Source organism: Saccopteryx leptura, chromosome 1 (assembly GCF_036850995.1).
Source record: "Saccopteryx leptura isolate mSacLep1 chromosome 1, mSacLep1_pri_phased_curated, whole genome shotgun sequence".
NCBI classification, from domain to species: domain Eukaryota; kingdom Metazoa; phylum Chordata; class Mammalia; order Chiroptera; family Emballonuridae; genus Saccopteryx; species Saccopteryx leptura.
The window spans coordinates 310,079,894-310,103,685 of record NC_089503.1 but is presented as its reverse complement, the minus strand read 5'-3'; the positions used below and the strand labels follow the sequence as shown (position 1 = coordinate 310,103,685).

The window sequence follows — 23,792 nt, the reverse complement described above, 5'->3', positions numbered from 1 at the left end:
TTCTAAGCTCTCCTGCCTGCTAGATTCAAGGATTCCCCAAGTTCCATGTGGGTCTGACGGCTGTGCCTCAGGATTCAGGGTCTTGTTCAGGTCCTGGGCTTTGAGCTGCTCCCTGGGGGCAGCCTGGCAGAGCTATGGACAAGAGGAGCATTGTAGGACCTTGGGAGCCAAGGCCTGGTGGCAGCAGGAGGCCTTTGGGGCTTGAGTGACAGGAGTAGCAACTGCTTCCAGCTTGCCTCTGTCCTCACTGGGCCAGAGGCACATTGAGCATGCCAGGACACCTTGAACCCATCCTGCCTAGATGGGGCCTGGGTCCTCTGGAGTACCAGCTCTGTCTGAGGATAGTTCGGCTATCCCGAGTCTTTCTCCACGGACCATGCTGCCTCCCGCATACATATATAGACACATTCTGGAAAATCCATTCAGGACTCCCAATGGGAAAGTGGGCTTGCATCTTTATCTCCAAATTGAAGAATCCTTCCACTAACCCCTCTAGAACAGAAAGGATCACATGCTAACCGAGGAGTCTGGAGCCTGAGGAAAGGATGTATTTGCCCAAGGTGGTAGAGGCACTTAGGGGGAGGGGGAGCTGGGACTAAGCCCTACCCCCTGACCCTCACTCTCTGTGCAACAAGTGAGGTCGTGGCTTGCCACACTGTCCCTTGCCCCTTTTGGCTGCCCCTGAAATGCCTATTGCTGCTGTTCCAAATCTTACACAGGCTTCAAGGCCCAGCTCAGCCATCATCTCCTCCACGAAGCCTTCCCTGATAAGCCTAGGCAGAAGCCACAACTGTAGGTTTACTCACACAATCCCATCCTTAGAATTAGATGGAACACAGAGGGGATGTCCTTGTTGATTTCAAATAGGAATTTCCAGTCCTACCCTGAAGGGACTGGCATACCAGAGTGGAAGTCTAATATATAAACAACTGTAATAAACCATCACAGAAAGATAAGGGATGTGATGGAGAGAGGAGCAAAGTGCAATAGGGCTTCCAGAAGGAGTCCTGTCTGAGGACTGAGGGTACATTCCTGAAGGCTGCACAGAGGAGGTGGCATTTGAATAGTTGCTCCCCTTTCTGTGACATTTATTTGTGCATCTCCCTACATCTTCCTACTGGACTATGAGATTCTTAGTAATACTGATAGCTCATCTTTATGACCACTAACCACATCATAGACATTGTATGTGTGTGTGCTATTAATTACACTATCTCTTTGATTCCTCAAAACACTTCTATGAGCTAGGGCAGGGGTCCCCAAACTATGGCCCCCTGAGGCCATTTATCCGGCCCCCACCGCACTCCCGGAAGGGGCACCTCTTTCATTGGTGGTCAGTGAGAGGAGCACATTGACCATCTCATTAGCCAAAAGCAGGCCCATAGTTCCCATTGAAATACTGGTCAGTTTGTTGATTTAAATTTACTTGTTCTTCATTTTAAATATTGTATTTGTTCCTGTTTTGTTTTTTTACTTTAAAATAAGATATGTGCAGTGTGCGTAGGGATTTTTTTTTCTTTGCATTTTTCTGAAGCTGGAAACCGGGAGAGACAGTCAGACAGACTCCCGCATGTGCCCAACCGGGATCCACCCGGCACGCCCACCAGGGGCGACACTCTGCCCACCAGGGGCGACACTCTGCCCACCAGGGGGCGATGCTCTGCCCCTCCGGGGCGTCGCTCCATCGCGACCAGAGCCACTCTAGCGCCTGGGGCAGAGGCCAAGGAGCCATCCCCAGCGCCCAGGCCATCCCTGCTCCAATGGAGCCTTGGCTGCGGGAGGGGAAGAGAGAGACAGAGAGGAAGGGGGGTGTGGAGAAGCAAATGGGCGCCTCTCCTATGTGCCCTGGCCGGGAATCGAACCCGGGTCCCCCGCATGCCAGGCCGATGCTCTACTGCTGAGCCAACCAGCCAGGGCCTGCATAGGGATTTGTTCATAGTTTTTTCTTATAGTCTGGCCCTCCAACGGTCTGAGGGACAGTGAACTGGCCCCCTGTGTAAAAAGTTTGGGGACCCCTGAGCTAGGGACTATCACATTATCCCCATTTACTGATGAGGATAAGGCTCTGAGAGGTTAAAGCCTGCTTGAAGCCAAACAGCTATCAAAAGGTACAGTCAGGACTCCATCTAGCTCCTCTGATTTCACAAAGAACTTTCACTACAAAGATGTGCCACTGGTGCACTGAGGCAGGCATTGTGTCCAATTCATTGAGCACCTAGTTTTCACTTAAATTCATTCATGGTCATGTACCTGTGAGCAAGACCCGTCCAGGAGCCTCAGCCACACAGCCTCCAGAGGCCCTGCTCACAATGCTCTCATCTCACTTCCAACTGCAATAAACATGCTGGATCTGAGATCCTTCCAGCAGGCTAGCAGGGTTGGTGCTGGGTGCTGATATAGTATTCAAGTTCCTGCTGCTCCACAGGAGAGGCTCAGGCGCAGGAATATGGCAGGAAGGAGCTGGAGGTAGACTGAAGGGCCTGACTTAGGGTTGTGTCTGCAAAGCTAGCCAATTTATGCTTTGACTCTTTGGGGGTAACTGGGGGTTATGGTGCAGATCATGCATGATAATCTCAGTATTAACCTAGCCAGCTGTGCAAGTCACAGTAGGAGTGGGAAATGGTTCCTTAGCCTTCCTGCCATAAGTCTCCCCTGAGGACACAGTGACAAGGAAACGCTGTCAGGCTGAAGAGATTTCAGTTAGCCAGGTCAGACCACTTGACAAGGCTGTCAGACACTAGAAAAGGACTGTTTGGGTCCCATTTCCGTGTACCTGAGTGTGCACACGGAACAGTGAGCAAGGTAGCTCTTCCTATCTGAAACAGAAAGTGAGACTTGTCTGTCAAAGCTCTAAGAGTGAGTTGCCTTTTTCTCTAAAGAGAACAGAGGTTAGAGAGGGCACACCTCCTCCTCAGGTAACACAATACAACCGGGATGGATATGAGTAACATGTCATGCTCTACAGCTGTATATGCTGAGCCTTAGAAAGGCCAGGCACGTGGGGAAGAATCACTGATGATAAATCAGAGGCTCAGAGAAGTTAAGCAACATGCCTGAAATCTCCCAGCTCCTAAGGGGGCAGCATCAGGTTGAACTTAAGTTCCCTGCCAATTCCCAACCATGACCAGAGAAGGAAGTCCCCTTTCCTATGTCCACTGGCCCCAGGAAAAGACTTGGGGGTGCCATTGGGGGGGTACAGAAGGGAAATATCTTGACCTTGATCCTGAGGCTGGAGAGGAACAGGCTGTGGCCAGAAATAAAGAAGAGTTGGGATTTTCAGCTGCAGGCTTGACAAGAATCTGGAGTCACAGGAACCAGGATGATTTGCTGCTTCCCATACTTCCATTTCAGGAAAACATCAGGAAATTGCTGGTCAGACTTTGGATCTTCAAATTGGCCACTCCTGCCTCCCTCTCAGACTCTTCCTGATGCCCTTCCCCCACACCGGAGACCCGCCCCTGACTCCAGCCACAGCGTACTCCAGCTCCCCTCCAGTCCTTAGGGCAGGCTGGGGGTGGGGTTGGAAGGCCACTGTTAGGTAGAGCCAGTGACAGCATAGCCAGTGTTCATTTGCAAAAAGCTGTGCTGGACAGTGCATACATTCATCGTTCGTTCATTCTACTACGCCTCTATGTTTTAGAAGGATTTAAGGTACATTTCATCACTATTCATACAGTAAGTTCTCACTTAACGTCAATAGGCTCTTGCAAACTGCGACTTTAAGTGAAATGAGGTATAATGAAACCAGTTTTTTTTTTCTTTTTGCAAGAGACAAGAGAGACAGACAGAGAGACAGACAGACAGATGAAAAGCATCAACTCATAGTTGTGGTACCTTAGTTGTTAATTGATTGCTTTCTCATATGTGCCTTGACAGGGGGCCTCCAGCCAAGCTAGTGACCTCTTGCTCAAGCCAGCAACCTTGGACTCAAGCCAGTGACAATAGAGTCATATCTATGATCCCACACTTAAGCTAGTGACCCTGCACTGAAGCTGGTGAGCCCATGCTCAAGGAGGTGAACTACGGGTTTCGAACCTGGGTCCTCAACATCCCAGGCTGATGCTCTATCCACTGTGCCACTGCCTCATCAGGCTGAAACCAGTTTTAATTACCATAAGCTAATTGACAGAAACAAGAGCTAAGTTTCTACAACCAATTTTGGGTCACATAAATATCACCAAACTTCTAAATAAGTACCCCAAACACTTCTAATATTAAACATTGAAATAAATGTAAGCTATCCATAGTTTAAAAAGATTAGCCTGACCTGTGGTAGCACAGTGGATAAAGTGTCGACCTGGGATGCTGTAGTCACTGGTTCAAAACCCCGGCTTGCCTGGTCAAGGCACATACTGAGAAGCAACTACTGAGTTGATGCTTCCCACTCCTCCTCTATTTCTCTCTCTCTCTCTAAAATCAATCAATAAATTAAAAAAAATCTTTTTAGGCCCTGGCCGGTTGGCTCAGCGGTAGAGTGTCGGCCTGGCGTGCAGGAGTCCTGGGTTTGATTCCCGGCCAGGGCACACAGGAGAGGCGCCCATCTGCTTCTCCACCCCTCCCCTTCTCCTTCCTCTCTGTCTCTCTCTTCCCCTCCCGCAGCCAAGGCTCCATTGGAGCAGAGATTGCCCGGCCACTGAGGATGGCTCTGTGGCCTCTGCCTCAGGCGCTAGAATGGCTCTGGATGCAACAGAGCAATGCCACAGATGGGCAGATCATCGCCCCCTGGTGGGCATGCCGGGTGGATCCCGGTCGGGCGCATGCGGGAGTCTGTCTGATTGCCTCCCCGTTTCCAGCTTCAGAAAAATGAAAAACACACACACACACACACAAATTTTTTTTTTTAATTTTTTTAATTTTTTTATTTATTCATTTTAGAGAAGACAGAGAGAGAGAGAGAAGGGGGGAGGAGCAGGAAGCATCAACTCCCATATGTGCCTTGACCGGGCAAGCCCAGGGTTTCGAACCAGCGACCTCAGCATTCCAGGTCTACGCTTGATCCACTGCGCCACCACAGGCCAGGCCACAAAAAATCTTTCTTAAAAAGAAATATTAATAAGAACAACTAAGAGAATTATTTTCCAATCTGCTTATTCCAGTTCAGGGTCACAGGTGGCCTCTTCCAGCAGCTCAGGGACCCACTCACCCTGAACAAGACACCCTTCCATCTCAGGGAGCACCTGCACGCACCTCTACTCACTCAGACCCGGACAGTATAGACACACACATTCCCCTAATATGTACATCTCTGGGATGTGGGAGGAAACTGAAGTCCCCAAAGAAAACCAGCACAGAAACGGGAGAATGTGCAAACTGCACATATGCAGTGGCCCCAGCTGGGAATTGTTATTGTTTTTCGTTGCGCATTGCGACACTTTAGTTGTTCATTGATTGCTTTCTCATATGTGCCTTGACCGTGGGCCTTCAGCAGTCCGAGTAACCCCTTGCTTGAGCCAGCAACCTTGGGTCCAAGCTGGTGAATTCTTGCTCAAACCAGATGAGTCCGTGCTCAAGCTGGCGACCTCGGGGTCTCGAACTTGGGTCTTCCGCATCCCAGTTTGACGCTCTATCCACTGCGCCACTGCCTGGTCAGGCGGGAATTGTTTTTTTTCTCTCATCACCTTTGTAACAAACAAAACTGATGATATTCAGGACCTGCTGTATATTTATATTGTTTCACTGGCTTCTCCTCCACTCACTTCCTTACACATTCATCATTTATTCACTCAATGAAATCTGACTGCAAAGCTCATGTGTACTAAGTACTGCCCCTTTCCTCAGGTGCTCTCGGGGCTCCTGGCCCGATTCTGGATGTAACCCAGAATTCTAGAAATGTGGGGCTGTAGCCCTTGGGCATTTTGCAGATAGGAAGGTGGGCAGCAGCCACCTAAGGTCAAAGCCATATTGGAAAGAGAAACTCCATCTTAGACTTGTAGCCCGCTGTATAAGAAAGCCAGAGAGCCTGACCTGTGGTGGCGCAGAGGATAAAGCGTCGACCTGGAATGCTGAGGTTGCCGGTTCAAAACCCTGGGCTTGCCCGGTCAAGGCACATATGGGAGTTGAGGCTTCCTGCTCCTCCCCCACTTCCCTCTCTCTCTCTCTCTCCCCTCTAAAACGAATAAAAATAATTAAAAAAAAAAAAAAAAAAAAAAAAGAAAGCCAGAGAGACACTGTGAAAGCAAGCCGAGGCCAGCACTCTTAGCTTTGGTGTGGCTTTGGTGTGTGAAGATCAGGGTCCAGCCCCAGCTGCTCACTGCTTCTGCCCATTCTTATGACCTGGGCATCTATCTCCACTGGGGTGTCTCATAAGCACCTCAAAATCCTGTGCAAACCCAGTTCTCTACCCACCAGCATATGCCCCTACCCCAAACTTGCTCCACCCACCCCATCTCAGAGTAGCTCTATCTCCCCAACTGCAAATGCCAGAGGCCTGGGCATCTCCCTCCCCCACCACCCTCATTTGAACCAACTGCCAAGTCCTGTCCTCCGTAACCTCCCAAGTTGCACTTGGATTCCCCCACCTCTCCCCAAGCCTGCTGCCACCACTGTGTATGGCCCACCCTGCTTCTTGGCAGCTGGATAACTCTAGACAAGTGTCTCAGCTTCTCTGTGAAGCGGTCTCTATACTGGCTCTACATAGGCCTGCCTTTAGTACCTAGAGGAACAGGGGTGGAGAAAGTCCTGGGTGAGTCTGGAGGCTGAGTCCTAGCTCCACCACAAGACAGCCATGCTGATCCACACATGACCTTTCTGTCTCTATAATCTATGACTCATTTCCAAGGTCACAGACAGCTAATAATAATGACCTATATCCCTAATAACAACCCTATGGCCAGGTGCTATGGTAGTACTTTATATAATTTAACCAACAGAACAATCCTGAAGCAGGTACCATTCTCATTTTATAGCTGAGGAAAGTGAGGCATTGAGAAGCTACATAACTTGAGGCCCCTGGTTACAAAGCTAGTACATGGAAAGTCAAAATTCAAACCCTGGTTTGCCTAAGCCCAAGCCCACACACTCTGCTATACTACCTTCTCTCACTGGTACAGGAACTTTAAGCAACTGGGAGCACCCAGAGCTCCCCATTCTTTAATTGACAAAAGCCTCACTCCTTGTATGCATGGGAGGATTATGAACCTACTTTCTCCACTCTGGGCAGCAAGAATAAAAACCCTGAGAGTTGGCTGCAGCTGCTGAATGCCCAGCATTCCTCGAGCAGTACCAGGCAGAGTTCAGCTGTGCCTGTCCCCTCACAAGGGCTGCTAGCTGCCCAGCACTGTCACTGGATATGAACCAAGCCACTGGGAAATGGCCCCAAACTGGGTGCATACACACTGTGCCTGTGACCTTGGGCTCCTGAAATGGCCCAACTCCCAGCAAGGTGAGAAGAGTGCTGAGAGGCTGTGTCAGATACAGCACACCTGGACCTGGCATAATTTTCATGATGAGGACAGAAGACACTGACATAAACGAGGAGACTCCGGTGCTGAATTAAAAATGTTAACCCTGGGGGCTGCTCAGGTGTGTCTGAATTCCTATGAGCCACCATTGCAGAATGTCAGGGCCAGTAGTGGATGCAGAAGTGATAGTGCTGGATAGGCTGTTCTTTAGACCAGGGAACAGGGAGGAAGGCACTTGAGGAGAAGGAGGCCTGGCTGGCACTAGCCTGTCAATCAAAATGCTTGGCAGGATGCCAACTCTGCAGTCTTAAGGATGAAGCAAGGTAACAAATGAAGTGGGGTTTTGGGGGGTTTTTTTTTGTATTTTTCTGAAGTTGGAAACGGGGAGGCAGTCAAGACTCCCGCATTCGCCCGACTGGGATCCACCTGGCATGCCCACCAGGGGGCGATGCTCTGCCCATCTGGGGCGTTGCTCTGTTGCAACCAGAGCCATTCTAGTGCCTGAGGCAAAGGCCATAGAGCCATCCTCAGCGCCCGGGCCAACTTTGCTCCAATGGAGCCTTGGCTGCAGGAGGGGAAGAGAGAGACAGAGAGGAAGGAGAGGGGGAGGGGTGGAGAAGCAAATGGGCGCTTCTCTTGTGTGCCCTGGCCAGGAATCAAACCCAGGACTCCTGCACGCCAGGCCGACACTCTACCACTGAGCCAACCGGCCAGGGCCAGCAAGCACATGAAGTGTTTGGAAAGCTACCAAGAACCCTGTAAATAAATGGTTGGACTTAATACTTATTCACAGAGAGGCTAATTGTGCTTTTTCCTTCCCCTGGGAGGTGGGGCTGAGTTGGAGGATGGCGTCCCAGAGACAGCACAGGCTTTAGGATGGCACTGACCCCAGTTCGATCCTGGTTCCTCTTTAGCTCTGAGAACTTGGACAAGTTCTGTAATGTCCCTGGTGAAGAATGGCTTCCCACCTCAGTGAGACTTGGTTGCAGATGTTATAGCCCTCTATATGATTGGGAGCTTGACTGTGCTCTGGCCTCTCATCCTCCCTTCCATTTTGTCCACTGCTCCAACTGACCTTTTTCTCTCAACACATAAAACATTCACCTTCATACTTGCTTCCCTCAGGTACACGCAACGTTGCCTCCTGCCTACTTCAGGACTCTGCCCAGACACCAGTGTGCTGTTTTCTCTCCTATTCAAAATGGTAACTCCTACCCTTCACTTTTCTCCATAACATGTATCTCCATTCAACATACAAAATATAGTTTATCACCTGTCTCTTTCCACCCATTAAAATGTAAACCCATGCCTGACCAGGCGGTGGTGCAGTGGATAGAGCATTGGACTGGGATGTAGAAGACCCAGGTTCGAGACCCCAAGGTCGCCAGCTTGAGTGCAGGCTCATCTGGTTTGAGCAAAAGCTCACCAGCTTGGACCCAAGATCGCTGGCTTGAGCAAGGGGTTACTCAGTCTGCTGAAGGCCCACAGTCAAGGCACATATGAGAAAGCAATCAATGAACAACTAAGGTGTCGCAACGAAAAACTGAAGATTGATGTTTCTCATCTCTCTTCATTCCTGTCTGTCCCTTCTACCCCTCTCTGACTCTGTTAAGAAAAAAACAAAGAAAAAAGTCCATAGTTCTTTCCATGCTCTTAAGCTCCTTATTGCCAGAAAACTCAAGAGAGAGGAACCACACACCAGGTAAGCACAAAGCCTAGCTCAGGAATTCATAGCAATACTGTCACTGGAAGGCAGACAGCCTCACCAGCTGTGTCCTTCCAAGTTATAAGAAATAGCTCTTCTCTTTAGGACTAATATACAAACCACATAGATTTTAATGGGTATTTGTTGCTGTTCCACCTCCTCTGCCAGTCATAAGGTAGGACTCTCTACATTAAAAACTTAAGTTTGAGGCTGACCAGGAGGTGGCGCAGTGGATAGAGCATCGGACTGGGATATGGAAGACCCAGGTTCGAGACCCCGAGGTCACCAGCTTGAGCACGGGCTCATCTGGTTTGAGCAAGGCTCACCAGCTTGAGCCCAGGGTTGCTGGCTTGAGCAAGGGGTCACTTGGTCTGCTGTAGCCCCCCAGTCTAGGCACATATGAGAAATCAATCAATGAACAACTAAGGAGCCCCAACAAAGAATTGATGTTTCTCATCTCTCTCCCTTCCTGTCTGTCTTTCCCTGTCTCTCTTCTGTCTCTGCAAAAAAAGTAAAAAAATAAAATCTCAGGTTTGAGTAACAGACCTGTCTTCACTACTACGACCTTGACCTTGCACAAGCTATTTAATTACTCCAAGCTTCACTTTCCTCAATAAAACAAGGACACCAAGTCTACCTGTCTCCAGAATGGAATAACGCACAATCTGTGTGCTGACCCGAGGGCTTACTCATGAACACAAGGTTTCTATAGCTCTAAGAACATTCCATCTTTGCTGGGAAGGTCGGGTGACATGCCTGAGACAACCAGCTGCAGTCAAGTTTTCAATTGTAGAATTATCTGTGCTTTGAGAAAAAAGCTTAGAAATCGACTCTCTTAAGTTTGGCCTGCTAGGTTTTGAGGTGGAGAAGATGCCACCTCAGAGAAGTCCCCAAGATGGCAAATCCCACATGGGTGTTTAAGGGAGGGATGGCAGTGAGAGGGAAAAGACACAATTCAGCGGTAACTGGCTGTGGAGGTGACAGCAGGCAAGCAGTAGTATCAAACTCACTGAGGGCGCAAGAGGTTGCACACACATCATCAAGGTCTCCAGGGCGAGGAATCAGAACACCTGGCCATCAGAAGCCAGTAGAAAGTAGTAGTCGTTTAGAGCCAACTGTTGGCTTTATATAGCTATGTGACCTTAACTGAGTCACTCCACTTCCTGAGTCTGTTTCCTCATCAACAGTAGCACTGCTAACCCTGAACTGTAACATGTGGGCAGTGTACATGGGCTCCTTATGGCACGGCTCATGGCAGCAGCCAGTGTTCACGGACACTTCCGCTACTGTGCCTGCAAATTATGGCAGGTCCTTAAATGCTCACAGGATTCTCATCAGGTGCAAGTAAGATATTGAATGTGAAAATGTCCTGTGAACTCTATGGCACTTTAAGAATACAGAATTAAAGTAAGTCAACTTAAACACCAACAACTAACATACTGGGAGAAAGCATTGTGACACGTGGGAAATTACTCCTGTTGCCCTCATCCACAGATGCTCCCCAACAAGAATGAGACGACAAATCTGGCTCCAGAGAAGATCCTTTACTAAGACCTATATAAACATTTTAGTCCTTGATTCAAATCAACTTCAACTCAGTCAACAGACAGGCCGATGGCTGGGCTAGGTAAAGGCTTCCCAGTGGTGGCAAAAATGCTCCCCACCAAGGATGACATCAAAATAGGTCCCTGACTAATGTGAGTATGAGTGCTCAGGGTCTCTGTCCCATCTTCTTCAAGGTTCGATTGAGCTAGAAGAGAAAGGGAAACAGAGTTAGAGAGTTTTCACCAAACGTTTCCGTACAGTCCGCATGATCACAAGCCAGACTCCGGGGGCTGGCCCTCTGAAGCCAGGGAGGGGAGTCTCTGATGCGCGCGCAGTCAGCTCCTCTGTGTAAAGTCCGTTAGGTCCTCCACCTGACATTCACAGGGCCTCTCACAATTCTTGCAAACTGTTCTGCTACCTGCCCTTCACACTCAACAAAAACACACTCTACACTGCTCTGCCCATTTTCTACTCAGGAAAGGGATTCAGGGTGGATCAACTTGCCAGGGCTGTATAACTACCCTGCAGGAGGAGCCTGGCGGCAGGAACCACAGCATAGGAGTGACCTCTGCTGGAGGACTCAAAGCACCAGGACACAGTGGCTCCAGCTATGGCCACAGTGAGGCTCAATATCCTTGTAATATTTAGCCTGACCCACAAGTCCTCTCCTATGGCAAGACATGGAATGCACCAAGTCTGTCAAAACAGAGCTGCTCCCTGTCCTGTGCCTGTAGGAACTGGCCAGACCTGTCTAAGCAGCAGAGTTAACTGCCAACTGGGGAGGCACGGGTGAGAGCAGGAGCGAATCCACCCATATTAGGAAATACGAGTGAGAGGAGGCTAGCTGGCCATCTGCAGTGGGAGATCTTGGAAAGAGAAGCTCCAGAGAAGGCTGACACAGCAACTCTGGCAGGCCCAACTCCTCTCCCCAAACCCCAAGCAGTCAGCCAGTCTAGCTCAGAAACTTAAAGGGTCAATTTTGGGCTTTCTTAAAAATAAAAAATAAAAAGCAAAAAATTTAAAACTCCCCACGCAGTTCCTAACCTCTGTCTCCAGCCCACACACCTCTCCCTCTCAGACCACTAACCTCCTCAAATTTGTGAATCTGTCGGATGAAAAAATCCCCATAGCGCCTGGCGACTTTGGTGTCTGCGATGTGGATCATGTCCTGTGGGAAAAGCAGAGTCAGACAAAAGCAGTGAAGTGGAGCCACTGATGGACTGAAGATAATCATGCTGCTAATTGCTAGATAAAGCCAGAGAGTGCTTTTCCAGTTATTAGCAGCTTTCTTTCTAGATGACTGATTTTTATTTTCTAGTTAACTTATTTATTTTTGATTTTTTAAATTGATTTTATAGAGAAAGGAAAGGAGAGAGAGAGAGGTAGAAACATCGATTTGTTGTTCCACTTGCTTATGCATACTTTGGTTGATGCTTACATGTGCCGTGACTGGGAATTGAACCCACAATCCTGGCACATTGAGTGGCGCTCTAACCAACTGACCTTTTTGGCTATGGCTTAACTCATTTATTTTTATTTTCTAGTCTTTTTTGTATGTATGTATGTATGTATGTATGTATGTATCTACCTATTCATTTTACCGAGAAAGAGAGTAAGGGACAGACAGGAAGGGAGAGAGACGAGGAGCATCAACTCATAGTTTTACCAGTTGTTCATGGATTGTTGTGTTTTTTTTTTAGAGACAGAGTCAGAGAGAGGAATAGATAGGGAGACAGACAGGAACAGAGAGGGATGAGAAGCATCAATCATCAGTTTTTCATTGTGACACCTTAGTTGTTCATTGATTGCTTTCTTATCTGTGCCTTGACTGTGGGCCTTTAGCAGACCAAGTGACCCCTTGCTCAAGCCAGCGACCTTGGGTCCAAGCTGGTGAGCTTTGCTCAAACCAGATGAGCCCACGCTCAAGCTGGCGACCTCGGAGTCTCGAACCTGGGTCCTCCGTATCCTAGTCTGACGCTCTATCCACTGCACCACCGCTTGGTCAGGCAATGTTCACTGATCACTCTCATACATGCCTTTATCCGGGGGGCTCCAGCTGAGCCAGTGACCCCTTGCTCAAGCCAGCAACCATGTGGGTCATGTCTATGATCCCATGCTCAAACCCCTGCATTCAAGCTGGTGAGCCCGTGCTCAAGCCAGATGAGCCCGCATTGAGCACCTACATTAATACTGCAAACTGCCCTTCACCACCACTGCCCCAACTCTGTAACACCTGGCACTTCTAACCTACCACATAGTTTCATTACAATGTTTACTATTTTTTTTTAAACCGGAATGTCAGCAAAATGGCAGAAATCTCTGTTAATTTGTTCACAATGTATCCTAAATGCCCAGAACAGTGACTGGAAGACAGTGGCAACTTACTAAATATATTTATTGCTAATGGTTGAGCAGAGAGCACCCCACACAACCCAGCCCAGGGGGCGGCCATACCTTATCGATGTAGAAGTCAACCTCAGAGGCTGACTGGAACTCGCCGTCTAGAGCGGAGATGCCGCTGGTCCAGACCAGGTTCTTCATTTTGTGCTTGAAGACAAGAAGCTGGATCCGGAACTCCTGCTCTGTGAGGTCCAGGAAGCCGGCCAGCTTTGCCACGGGCATAGTGGTGTAGAGCTTAAGGAAGCTGCGAATGGTTGAGAGCTGGGCCTGCTGCTGTACTTCATCAGAAAACACCTTCAGCTGCTGCAAGAAGGGTTCCTTGTGGTAGTTGGGGTGCACGTTGTCATAGTTGGGAACCACAGGAGACAGAAATTTGGGGCAGGAATAGCTGAAAAGCTCCTCGTAGACCTGCGGGTCCCCCTTCTGCATGCGAAGCATCTTATCCCCATACTTCTCCCGCAGCTGCAAGTGAATGCTCTCGTCGATGCGCATGGGGTACATGGTGAGGGCGATGGCCAGCAGTGCGTGCATCTGCTCATTCTGCTTGTTAATCTGGGGGCGGCATGAGAATGGTGCAAGGTCAAATGAAAAGGACTGTGGTCCCCGCAGCTAACACGGCCCCACCATTCACCCAAGCACACTGCACAGATTTTTGGCTTCTCCCTTTGTCTTGCACCAGTTAATTTTCTCAATGTCTTTCCCAGCCTCCTTCTAGCTTTACTCTATTCCAGCCTAGTTCTCTCCTGGATCCTTTAACGGTATCTCTCAGTCTCTCCATTCTGCCACACACATCACTGGCAGCCTCCCACATCAGTTATGATCAAATTACCTAGAAACCTGTGATGGAACTTCAATGCCAAAAAGACAAAATATACTGCTCACAAAAATTAGGGGATATTTTATCACTTTATATTCACTTTGAAATGTCCCCTAATTTTTGTGAGCGGCATACTTTGCTGGGTAATGAAGGTTACCCTAGAATCTAATAACCCAATTTGACAACTGTCCTGTTCTCTATCCAAAATGATTTACTGTGCTGCTACATCACCATATATTTCCAAGTTGCAACAGCTCAGCTATGTTTTGCCTAAAAGCTCCTCCCAACTCTATGCATGTTTTGGACCCATCCTCCTCCAAGGCAAATTGCTTAAGCACAATACCCACATCTAACTCATTTTTAAACATCCACAGCCCAAAGAACACTCAGCAGTGTAGGCACTCATGGAGAATAAATTTAATTGGTGTTAAAAGATACTGTCCTAGGCCCTGGCCGGTTGGCTCAGCGGTGGAGCATTGGCCTGGCATGTGGAAGTCCTGGGTTTAATTCCCGGTCAGGGCACATAGGAGAAGTGACCATCTGCTTCTCTCCCCTTCCCCTCTGCAGCCATGGCTCAAATGGTTCAAACAAAGTTGGCCCCCAGTACTAAGGATGGTTCTATGGCCTTGGCCTCAGGTGCTTAAAATAGCTAGGCTGGCAAGTAACAGAGCTGCTGCTGGGCCAGGCAAAGCATCGCCTGCTAGGGGCTTGCAGGGTGGATCCCAGTTGGGCCACATGCGGGAGTCTTTCTCTGCCTCCATACCTTTCAATAAAAAAATTTTAAAAAGATACTGACCTGATCTGAGGTAACAGACATAACAAAAAAACTCCTAGAGTAGGCCAGTCATAAAAATCATTGTGTTAGCCCTGGCCAGTTGGCTCAGTGGTAGAGCGTCGGCCTGGCGTGCAGGAGTCCCGGGTTTGATTCCTGGCCAGGGCACACAGGAGAAGCACCCATCTGCTTCTCCACTCCTCCCCCTCTCCTTCCTCTCTGTCTCTCTCTTCCCCTCCTGCAGCCAAGGCTTCACTGGAGCAAAGTTTGCCCGGGCACTGAGAATGGCTCTGTGGCCTCTGCCTCAGGTGCTACAGTGGCTCTGGTCGCAACAGAGTGACGCCTTGGATGGGCAGAGCATCGCCCCCTGGTGGGCATGCCAGGTGGATCCCGGTCGGGCGCATGCAGGAGTCTGTCTGACTGCCTCCCCGTTTCTGGCTTTGGAAAAATACACACACACACACACACACACACACAAATCATTGTGTTACAATGCATACTAAAATTGCAAAAATTTAGCCTGAGCAGTGGTGGCCCAATGGATAAAACTTAAGACCTGGAATGCTGAGGTTGCCAGTTCGAAAACCCAGGCTTGCCCAGCCAACTACAACAAGTTGATGCTTCCTGCTCCCTCCCCTTCACTATTTCTCTTTATCTCCCTCTCCTCTCTCTAAAATCAATAAACAAAATCTTTATATATATAAAAAAAATTTAGATGGCATTTACCAAAACCTGTTGGTAAGGCACCAAGGGGTCAAGTGGTCAGAAGCCCCCTTACCATCTCATACTTGTATGTGGTCCTCTGGAACATGCTCTTGGTCCTCTGTATATAGAGGAGGATGTTGGCAAAGACCCGGATGGCATCCTGGTAGCGGCGCATCATCAGATATGCAAAACCAACATAATAGTATGTGGTGACCTGGCACTCGGGCACACGGGAGTACATGCTCTGTGGAAAGAGATGGAAGAAACATCCATGAGGCCCAAGACCAATTCATCCCAGATAGGATTTGAAAGCTGGTGGGCCCAGTGCCAGCTAGAGTCAGAGGCTCTGAGCACAGACTATACCATTCACCAATTAAGTTATGTGACTCAAGGCCTCCATTTTCTTAGCTGTAACAAAGGGACTGAACCAGGTGACCTTAAAATCTTTTAGCTCTAAACCCTCCACACTTCAGTTTTGTATTATTCCTTGCTTTCTATTCCTTGCTTTTATAAATAAGCCCTATAAAGGAACAGATAGGTAAGAAGACACACAAAAGTAAAAAAAAGGTGATTTTTATGTGCCTTGGAAAAATAACCACGGTTAATTGTATCACTATTTTTATAATTATTATACACCAACTTAGAACTAAGTCTAGACTAGTGCAACTGGAATAGTAAAAGTCCGCCATTCTCATTTTGTTTTTAGGAACAGAATCAAAAGACTACTGAATATTTTAAGTAAGCACAAAAAAGAAATCACCTTGTCCAGGTCCAGATTTTCACTGCCATGGTTTCCCAGTTCTCAGTTTTCAACTGAGTACTGGGAAAGAGGCATCCTCTCTCACCTCTCTGATATCTGTCCTAATAAATGCTAACGGACTGTCTGGCCCTGAGAAGATGGGCAAAGGGAACAGATAATTTACCTTCTTGTTCAGTTCGATATTCTCCAGCACCTTGATGGCCTGGTAGTAATCTCCCAACAGGGAGTGCAGACGCAGAAGCCCCACCAGGCTAAAGTAGCCAAGCATCTTGTAGAGAGAGTGCCGTCCATACTCCCCAGCCACACTCTCGGGGTCACCTGAGAGAGACAGACAACTGAACACTTCACCAGAGACAGGAAGGCAGGCAAGCTTGACCCCTGAATGTCCCTCTAAACTATTCACTTACTGCCAGCCTCTACAGCTTCCTGCCACAGGAAATAACTCCGCCTTCGAAGGAATACAAAGAAAAGCATGCCTGGCCTTATGCTGATCTTAAATTTACCTACATTTGAATGGAAGGTAGTTCTTTTACTTTTTATATTTTTGGTCCTGAAAATATGAAAGGACCTCTCTTAACAATAAGTTACTCATCGAAGGCCCCTCACTTCAGGAAGCTCAAGAGGTCAGAGCTATTTTCCTGATAACACTGAGATGTTATTTGCCTTTCCCACTGAGCTGAAATTTGCACCAATGATGCAAAAACAATGCCAGGTAAAGCCACTGGCCACATGGCATAAGTCAGGCAGTGGTACCAGCTATAAAGTAGTCAATGTATGCTTTAGCTCCACACACTTACAGGAAAAAACTAAAACTTTTCCCAAAAAACACCCTTTTTACTTGAAAGAATAATGGACACATAAGTTATAGTTATTTAGATTTGGGTCTTTAGCAGCCATTTTCTCAAAATCAATCAATAAAAATAAATAAAAGAATAAAGCCAGCTTGTAACACTTCAGTGAAAGCAACAGTGTTTGCTGCCAAATAAAAATCTGAGCTTGTAAGCAAACATTAGAAGTTGTCTTCGGCCCTGGCCGGTTGGCTCAGTGGTAGAGCGTCAGCCTGGCGTGCAGGAGTCCCGGGTTCGATTCCCAGCCAGGGCACATAAGAGAAGTGCCCATCTGCTTCTCCATCCCTCCCCCTCTCCTTCCTCCCTGTCTCTCTCTTCCCCTCCTGCAGCCAAGGCTCCATTGGAGCAAAAGTTTGCCCGAGTGCTGAGGATGGCTCTGTGGCCTCTGCCTCAGGCGCTAGAATGGCTGATTGCGGCAGAGCGATGCCCCAAGATGGGCAGAACATCGCCTCCTGGTGGGCATGCCGGGTGGATCCCAGTTGGGCGCATGCGGGAGTCTGTCTGACTGCCTTCTCGTTTCCAGCTTTGGAAAAAATACAAAAAAAAAAAAAAAAAGAAGTATTCTTTTTTTTTTTTTTTTTAGAGAGAGAGGCAGGGACAGAGACAGATAGACAGAAACATTGATCTGTTCCCTGATAGGGGATCAAACCGGCAACCTCTGTGCTTCGGGACAATGCTCTAACCAACCAAGGCTTAAAATTAGACTTCTATAAAACTTGTTATCCGCCTCTATGAGCTCAACAGCTTCCAAATAGACTTATCTCATAAAGCTGACAGCAAAAATAACAAAGTAATTTTAAAACATTATACAACAAAATGTGTCAACATTTGGGAAGTCTTTACAACTCAACAAACTATTTTATAAAATCATGCATGTGTAAAAGACCATTAAAGCTTCAGGAGAGACCAATAAATTTTAAGTTAAATTAAAAGTTCACTGATATGGTTTCAGATTCCTGACTGCAACTAATTTAGTAAGACACTATACTTGTCAAGTTTCACTGTGATATCCAAGAACATCATACCACCTGAAAAGATTGTTAAAAATTTCTTCCTTTCCCCACTAAGTATCTTGGTGAGGCCATATTCCCTTCATACTTCAACCAAAACAGCATACTGCAACTGCCTGAAACAGGAATAGAAATGAGAATCCTCTCTTCTCCAAATCAGACACTAAAGAGATGTGCAAAAATGCACATCTTCTCAATCTATTAAAAGCGTAAAGTGGTCCTGAAACCAAAAAGTTAGAAAAGTGCCCCATTTTAAACAAATGTCCTGCAGAAAGAGTCCGAGTGTTACAGATACACACTCAGAAGTACTGGTACAGTCTGTCAGCCAACAACTGCCAAGCCCAGTGGCCTCCAACTTGGGTACTCGGCCACTGCCACATCCAAACACCAAAGAGAATGACAGCCCATTACTAAAAGGTGGTGACTCGCCTGAACTTCCTGCGGTCTCTACTCGCATGGGACAGATGGCAAGCAGCACTCACCTCCACTTGTGTACACCTCCAACTGCCGGTTGATGTTGGACTTGTCTACCAGGGAGTGAAGGACATTGAGGACACTGTGCACATTCCAGATTTTGGGATTGGAACGAAGGAAGTCAATCTCCTCCTCCGACTTCTTGGCAGTCTTACAGCGGTACTGACTGAACGACTGAAACTGTTGGGGAAGAAGGGGACGATGCAGCAGTGGCATCAAATCCACAGTGACAGCCCGCGTGAACATGCTGAAGGGAGGCATGCCCAGGACTCTGGGCTGGAGAAGGTGAAGCCGAGCCTATGATCCTCATGCTAAACCTCTCTGTACACTGTTTTCAGAGCCTCCTTTGAGTAAGTTGTCAATTTTGTTCACTACTATGTTAGCTGTTCCACTGTTAAGTAAAAATCTCTAAGGTTTGAAGTAGTTTATAAAAAAAAAACCTCATTCATTTTGGAGTCAAACACAGCCTAAAGTAATTTCATATCTCTGAGCTTCACAACACAGGTAATCTGGCCACCAGGTGGTCTGTAACAAACCTCTATTCATACATGACTCTGAGTAAGAAAGATGTTGTGGGAGAGTGGCAGTACGTATCCCTATGTGCGTGCCTTCCCTACCAGAGTTTTTTTTGGGTTTTTTTTTACAGAGACAGAGAGAGAGTCAGAGAGAGGGATAGATAGGAACAGTCAGAAAGGAACGGAGAGAGATGAGAAGCATCAATCATTAGTTTTTCGATGCAACACCTTAGTTGTTCATTGATTGCTTTCTTTTTTTTCTTTCTTTCTTTTTTTTTTTTTTTTACAGAGGCAGAGATAGACAGGGACAGACAGGAACGGAGAGAGACGAGAAGCATCAAACATTAGTTTCTCCTTGCGCACTGCGACTTCTTAGTTGTTCATTGATTGCTTTCTCATATGTGCCTTGACCAGGGGCTGCAGCAGACTGAGTAATCCCTTGCTTGAGTCAGCGACCTTGGGTCCAAGCTTGTGAGCTTTATGCTCAAACCATGAGCCCGCGCTCAAGCTGGCGACCTCGGGGTCTCGCACTTGAGTTCTCCGCTGGTGACCTGAGTCCTCCACATCCCAGTTCGATGCTCCATCCACTGTGCCACCACCTGGTCAGGCAATTGCGTTCTCATATGTGCTTTGACTGTGGGGCTACAGCAGACCGAGTAACCCCTTGCTCAAGCCAGTGACCTTGGGCCCAAGCTGGTGAGCTTTGCTCAAATCAGATGAGCCTGCACGCAAGCTGGCGACCTTGGGGGTCTCGAACCTGGGTCCTCAGCATCCCAGTCCGACACTCTATCCACTGCGCCACCACCTGGTCAGGCCCTACCAGAGTTGACCATCGATTCTCCTGGAATAGGAATCCATCTGTCATTTCTGCGTCAAGCACAGAGCCAAGTGTAAGGCACACATAGGAGGACATGTCACAGATACCTGTTTGGGGAGTGCTCCTATCTGACCAGCCCACCCGAGAGTACACCACTTATCAGCCACCCCAAGAGTAACATGAGACCACCTACTTGATCAGAATTTTTAAAAGCACCCTAGTGCACCCTCAGGTTTGGAAACCAGTGACCTAGAAAGGCTCTAAGTCCTAGATAACCTAAGAATGTTCCTCAAGTATTACCTTCCTCTAAGAGTGTAGGAGAAAAGATTGTCAAATCTACAACAAGCAAAGAATATCCAGAACATATAGGAAATTCTCATAAGTTAATAAAAACAAAAATGTTCCAATAGAAAAACAGGCAAAGGATACTCATCAGCCACTCCGAGAGTAACACAAGAGACCACCTACTTGATCAGGATTTTTAAAAGCACCCTAGTTGATTCTGGTGCACACTCAAAGGAAAGTGTTGACCACTTCAAAGGAAAATAGGACTGGTCTATTAACAGGGAAAATGCTCAATCTCTTTCTCTCTCTCTTTTTAAAAAAAAAAAAAAATTTTTAAAGACCTTATTTATTTTTTTTAGAAAGGAAAGAGAAAGAAAGAAAGGGGGAGGAGCAGGAATCATCAACTCCCATATGTGCCTTGACCAGGCAAGCCCAGAGTTTTGAACTGGCGACCTCAGCATTCCAGGTCGACACTTTATCCACTACGCCACCACATGTCGGGCCTCGTCTCTCTTTTTTAAAGATTTTATTTATTCATTTTTGAGAGGAGAAAGAGAAGAAGGAGAGAAGGGGAGAGAGGCAGGAAGTATCAACTCCCATATGTACCTTGACCAGGAAAGCCCAGGGTTTCGAAATGGCGACCTCAGTATTTCAGGTCGACACTTTATCCACTGCGCCACGATAGGTCAGGCTCAATCTCTTTAGTTATCAGACAAATGTAAATTAAAATGAGATTACCATTTCTTTCCCATCAAATTGTCAAAAATTAGACAGACCAATTAATCTAGTGTGCTCTCAAAAGATTCTAGTAGTAGTATAATTTGATACAGCCTTTAGGGAGAGCAGTGTATTACTACACTGCTCACAAAAATTAGGGGATTAGGGAATGTGCAGATACGCCAGTCCTCTCAGCCTTTTTGATTTTTAATTTTTTTTTTTTATTAATTTTTAGAGAGGAGAGAGAATGGGAGAGAGAGAAAGGGAGAGAGAGAGAGAAGGAGGAGGGAGGAGCAGGAAGCATCAATTCCCATATGTGCCTTGACCAGGCAAGCCCAGGCTTTTGAACCGGCGACCTCAGCATTTCCAGGTCGACGCTTTATCCACTGTGCCACCACAGGTCAGGCACTCTCAGCCTTTTGTATAGTGCATTTTCACCAATGAAATAAGTTGGTTTTGCATCTCATTTTGCATAATCAAACTTTTTTTACTTTTCTGATGTTCTTGTTTAATAAAAAAAAATCAAGTGCCTTTTTATTACTTCATATTCATTTTGAAATATCCCCTAATTTTTGTGAGCAGTGTATTTACTAAAAATCAAAGTGATTGAAATGTTCTATAACTTGAATTATGGTTGTGTATACATTTAAAATTGGGGCCCTGGCCGGTTGGCTCAGCGGTAGAGCGTCAGCCTGGCGTGCGGGGGGACCCGGGTTCGATTCCCGGGTCCCCCGCACGCCAGGGCACATAGGAGAAGCGCCCATTTGCTTCTCCACCCCCCCTTCCTCTCTGTCTCTCTCTTCCCCTCCCGCAGCCAAGGCTCCATTGGAGCAAAGATGGCCCGGGCGCTGGGGATGGCTCCTTGGCCTCTGCCCCAGGCGCTAGAGTGGCTCTGGTCGCAGAGCAACGCCCCGGAGGGGTAGAGCATTGCCCCCTGGTGGGCAGAGCTTTGCCCCTGGTGGGCGTGCCGGGTGGATCCCAGTCCGGCGCATGCGGGAATCTGTCTGACTGTCTCTCCCCGTTTCCAGCTTCAGAAAAATACAAAAAATAAAAATAAATAAATAAATAAATAAAATTGGTCCATTTACTGTATGTAAATTCTGCCTCTTATAGTTGTTTTTAAAAAATTTTAAAGGCAAATATCCTTTAAGCAGTAATTTTACTTCTAGTTATACCTAAAGAGATACCTATATGTTACACATACAAGAATATTCAGACTCACTGTTTACAATAGTGAAAACCAAAACCCAAATGTTCACCAGGAGTGGTTTACCCACATTACATATACTACACAGAAGAATAAGGCAGATCTCTATACAGATATGTCAAGTGTTTCAAGCCATAACAAAATAATCAATCTAGTAATATTATGTAAATGCTTCTCAGCTTCCAGACAATAACTGATGCCTCCTCAAAGCAAGGAAGACACTTTCATTTTACCTGCAGTTTGAGGAAGAAAAAAAATAAACTTTTAAAAATGGTATTAACATAGCCCTGGCCAGATAGCTCAGTTGGTTGAACATTGTCCCAAAACGTGAATGTTGGGGGTTCAATCCCTGGTCAGGGCACACACAGGGATAGACTGATGTTTCTGTCTGTCTCTAAAATCAATCAATAATTTTTTAAAAATGGTATTAACATATTCATGTTACTTGTAATAAAAATAAAAAAAGGTGGCAAGAAAGAGCCATTCACCCCACGTAACCCCCTGCTGGAGCCAGCGACCTTGGGTCTAAGCTGGTGAGCTCTTTGCTCAAGCCAGATGAGCCCGCACTCAAGCTGGCGACCTCGGGGTCTCGAACCTGGGTCCTTCCACATCCCAGTCCGACGCTTTATCCACTGCGCCACCACCTGGTCAGGCTCTTTCTGTGTCTCTTAAAAAGAAACAAAAACAAACAAAAAAACCCCAAGGTCACCAGCTTGAGCATGGGGTTGCAGGCTGGAGTGTGGGATCATTGACATAATCCCAAGGTCGTTGGCTTGAGCAAGAGGTCCCTGGTTGAGGCACACAAGAAGTAATCAATGAACAACTAAAGTGACACACCTACGAGATGATGCTTCTCATCCCGCTAAAAAAAAAAAAAAAAGAAGAAAAAAAGAAACGAGAGCATCTTAAGCCCCTTAGGAAGAAAATACCAGCTCAACTGAGGGAATTATAATGGTTTTAAGGGGGAAGAGGAACCTTAGCACAGATGATCCTCCTTGACTTGCTTCAAGTTGACAGGACTGCCAACCTTCTAATTTCATGCCAAATTAGAGGCTGACACAAGCCAAGGAGCCAGAGAGCAAACAAGGCCAGTGTGTTTTGTGGCCAAAATTTCACAAAGGCACTGAAGCCTCATCCTAAGCAGGAAGTCTCTTTCTCAAAGAGCCCTAGGAAGGTTTTCTCAGCTCACCAACCACAGCTTAGCAGAACTTTGTATTCGCAAAGGGTCTTTGGTCCAGGGAGCTCAAATGACATCTTTTTTTGGGTGAGAAGGGGAGATAGTAAGGCAGACTCCCCCATGTGCCCTGACTGAGATCCACCTGGCAAACACATCTGAGGCCAATGCTCAAGTACTGAGTATTAAGCTATTTTCAGCACCTAAGGCTGATGCACTCCAACCATGTTTGAACGAATCAAGCTACTGGTTGTGGGAGAGGAAGAGGGAGAGAAGTGGGAGAGGCTGGGGGAGAGAAACAAATGGTTGCTTCTCCTGTGTGCCCTGACTGGGGATCGAACCTGGGACATCCAAATGCCAGACCAACACTTTATATCCAATGAGCCATCGGCCAGGGAAATGGATTTCCCACTTGACCAATGGTGGCACAGTGGATAGCATCAATCTGGGATGCTGACTTCAGCTCTGAAACCCCACGGTTTCCATGGTTAGTAATTTGTCCAGGGTCCAGGGCTAGTGAATTGTAAAATCTGAAGTTTTATACCAGGCCCCACAGCTGCAGTACTTCACATCTGGTATAATTCTCAGTGGAACCTCAACAGCAGCACTCTGAGGGGGTAAGATTTCTATTTTGATAAAAA

At 47.2% G+C, this 23,792-nt stretch overlaps 1 protein-coding gene across 1 annotated transcript in view; it reads right to left on the bottom strand.

Moving 5' to 3' along the window:
* Positions 1-10,634: 10,634 nt before the first annotated feature.
* Positions 10,635-23,792, bottom strand: part of EIF3L (eukaryotic translation initiation factor 3 subunit L) — a 30,465-nt gene continuing 17,307 nt past the window's right edge. Inside the window, exons 8-13 of the mRNA XM_066358364.1 lie at positions 18,445-18,616; positions 16,268-16,422; positions 15,418-15,588; positions 13,105-13,602; positions 11,738-11,818; positions 10,635-10,855 (exon numbers count right to left, since the gene is read on the bottom strand). Coding sequence (XP_066214461.1) covers positions 10,817-10,855; positions 11,738-11,818; positions 13,105-13,602; positions 15,418-15,588; positions 16,268-16,422; positions 18,445-18,616 — 1,116 coding nt within the window. The 3' untranslated portion in view covers positions 10,635-10,816. The remainder of the gene's footprint in view (positions 10,856-11,737; positions 11,819-13,104; positions 13,603-15,417; positions 15,589-16,267; positions 16,423-18,444; positions 18,617-23,792) is intronic.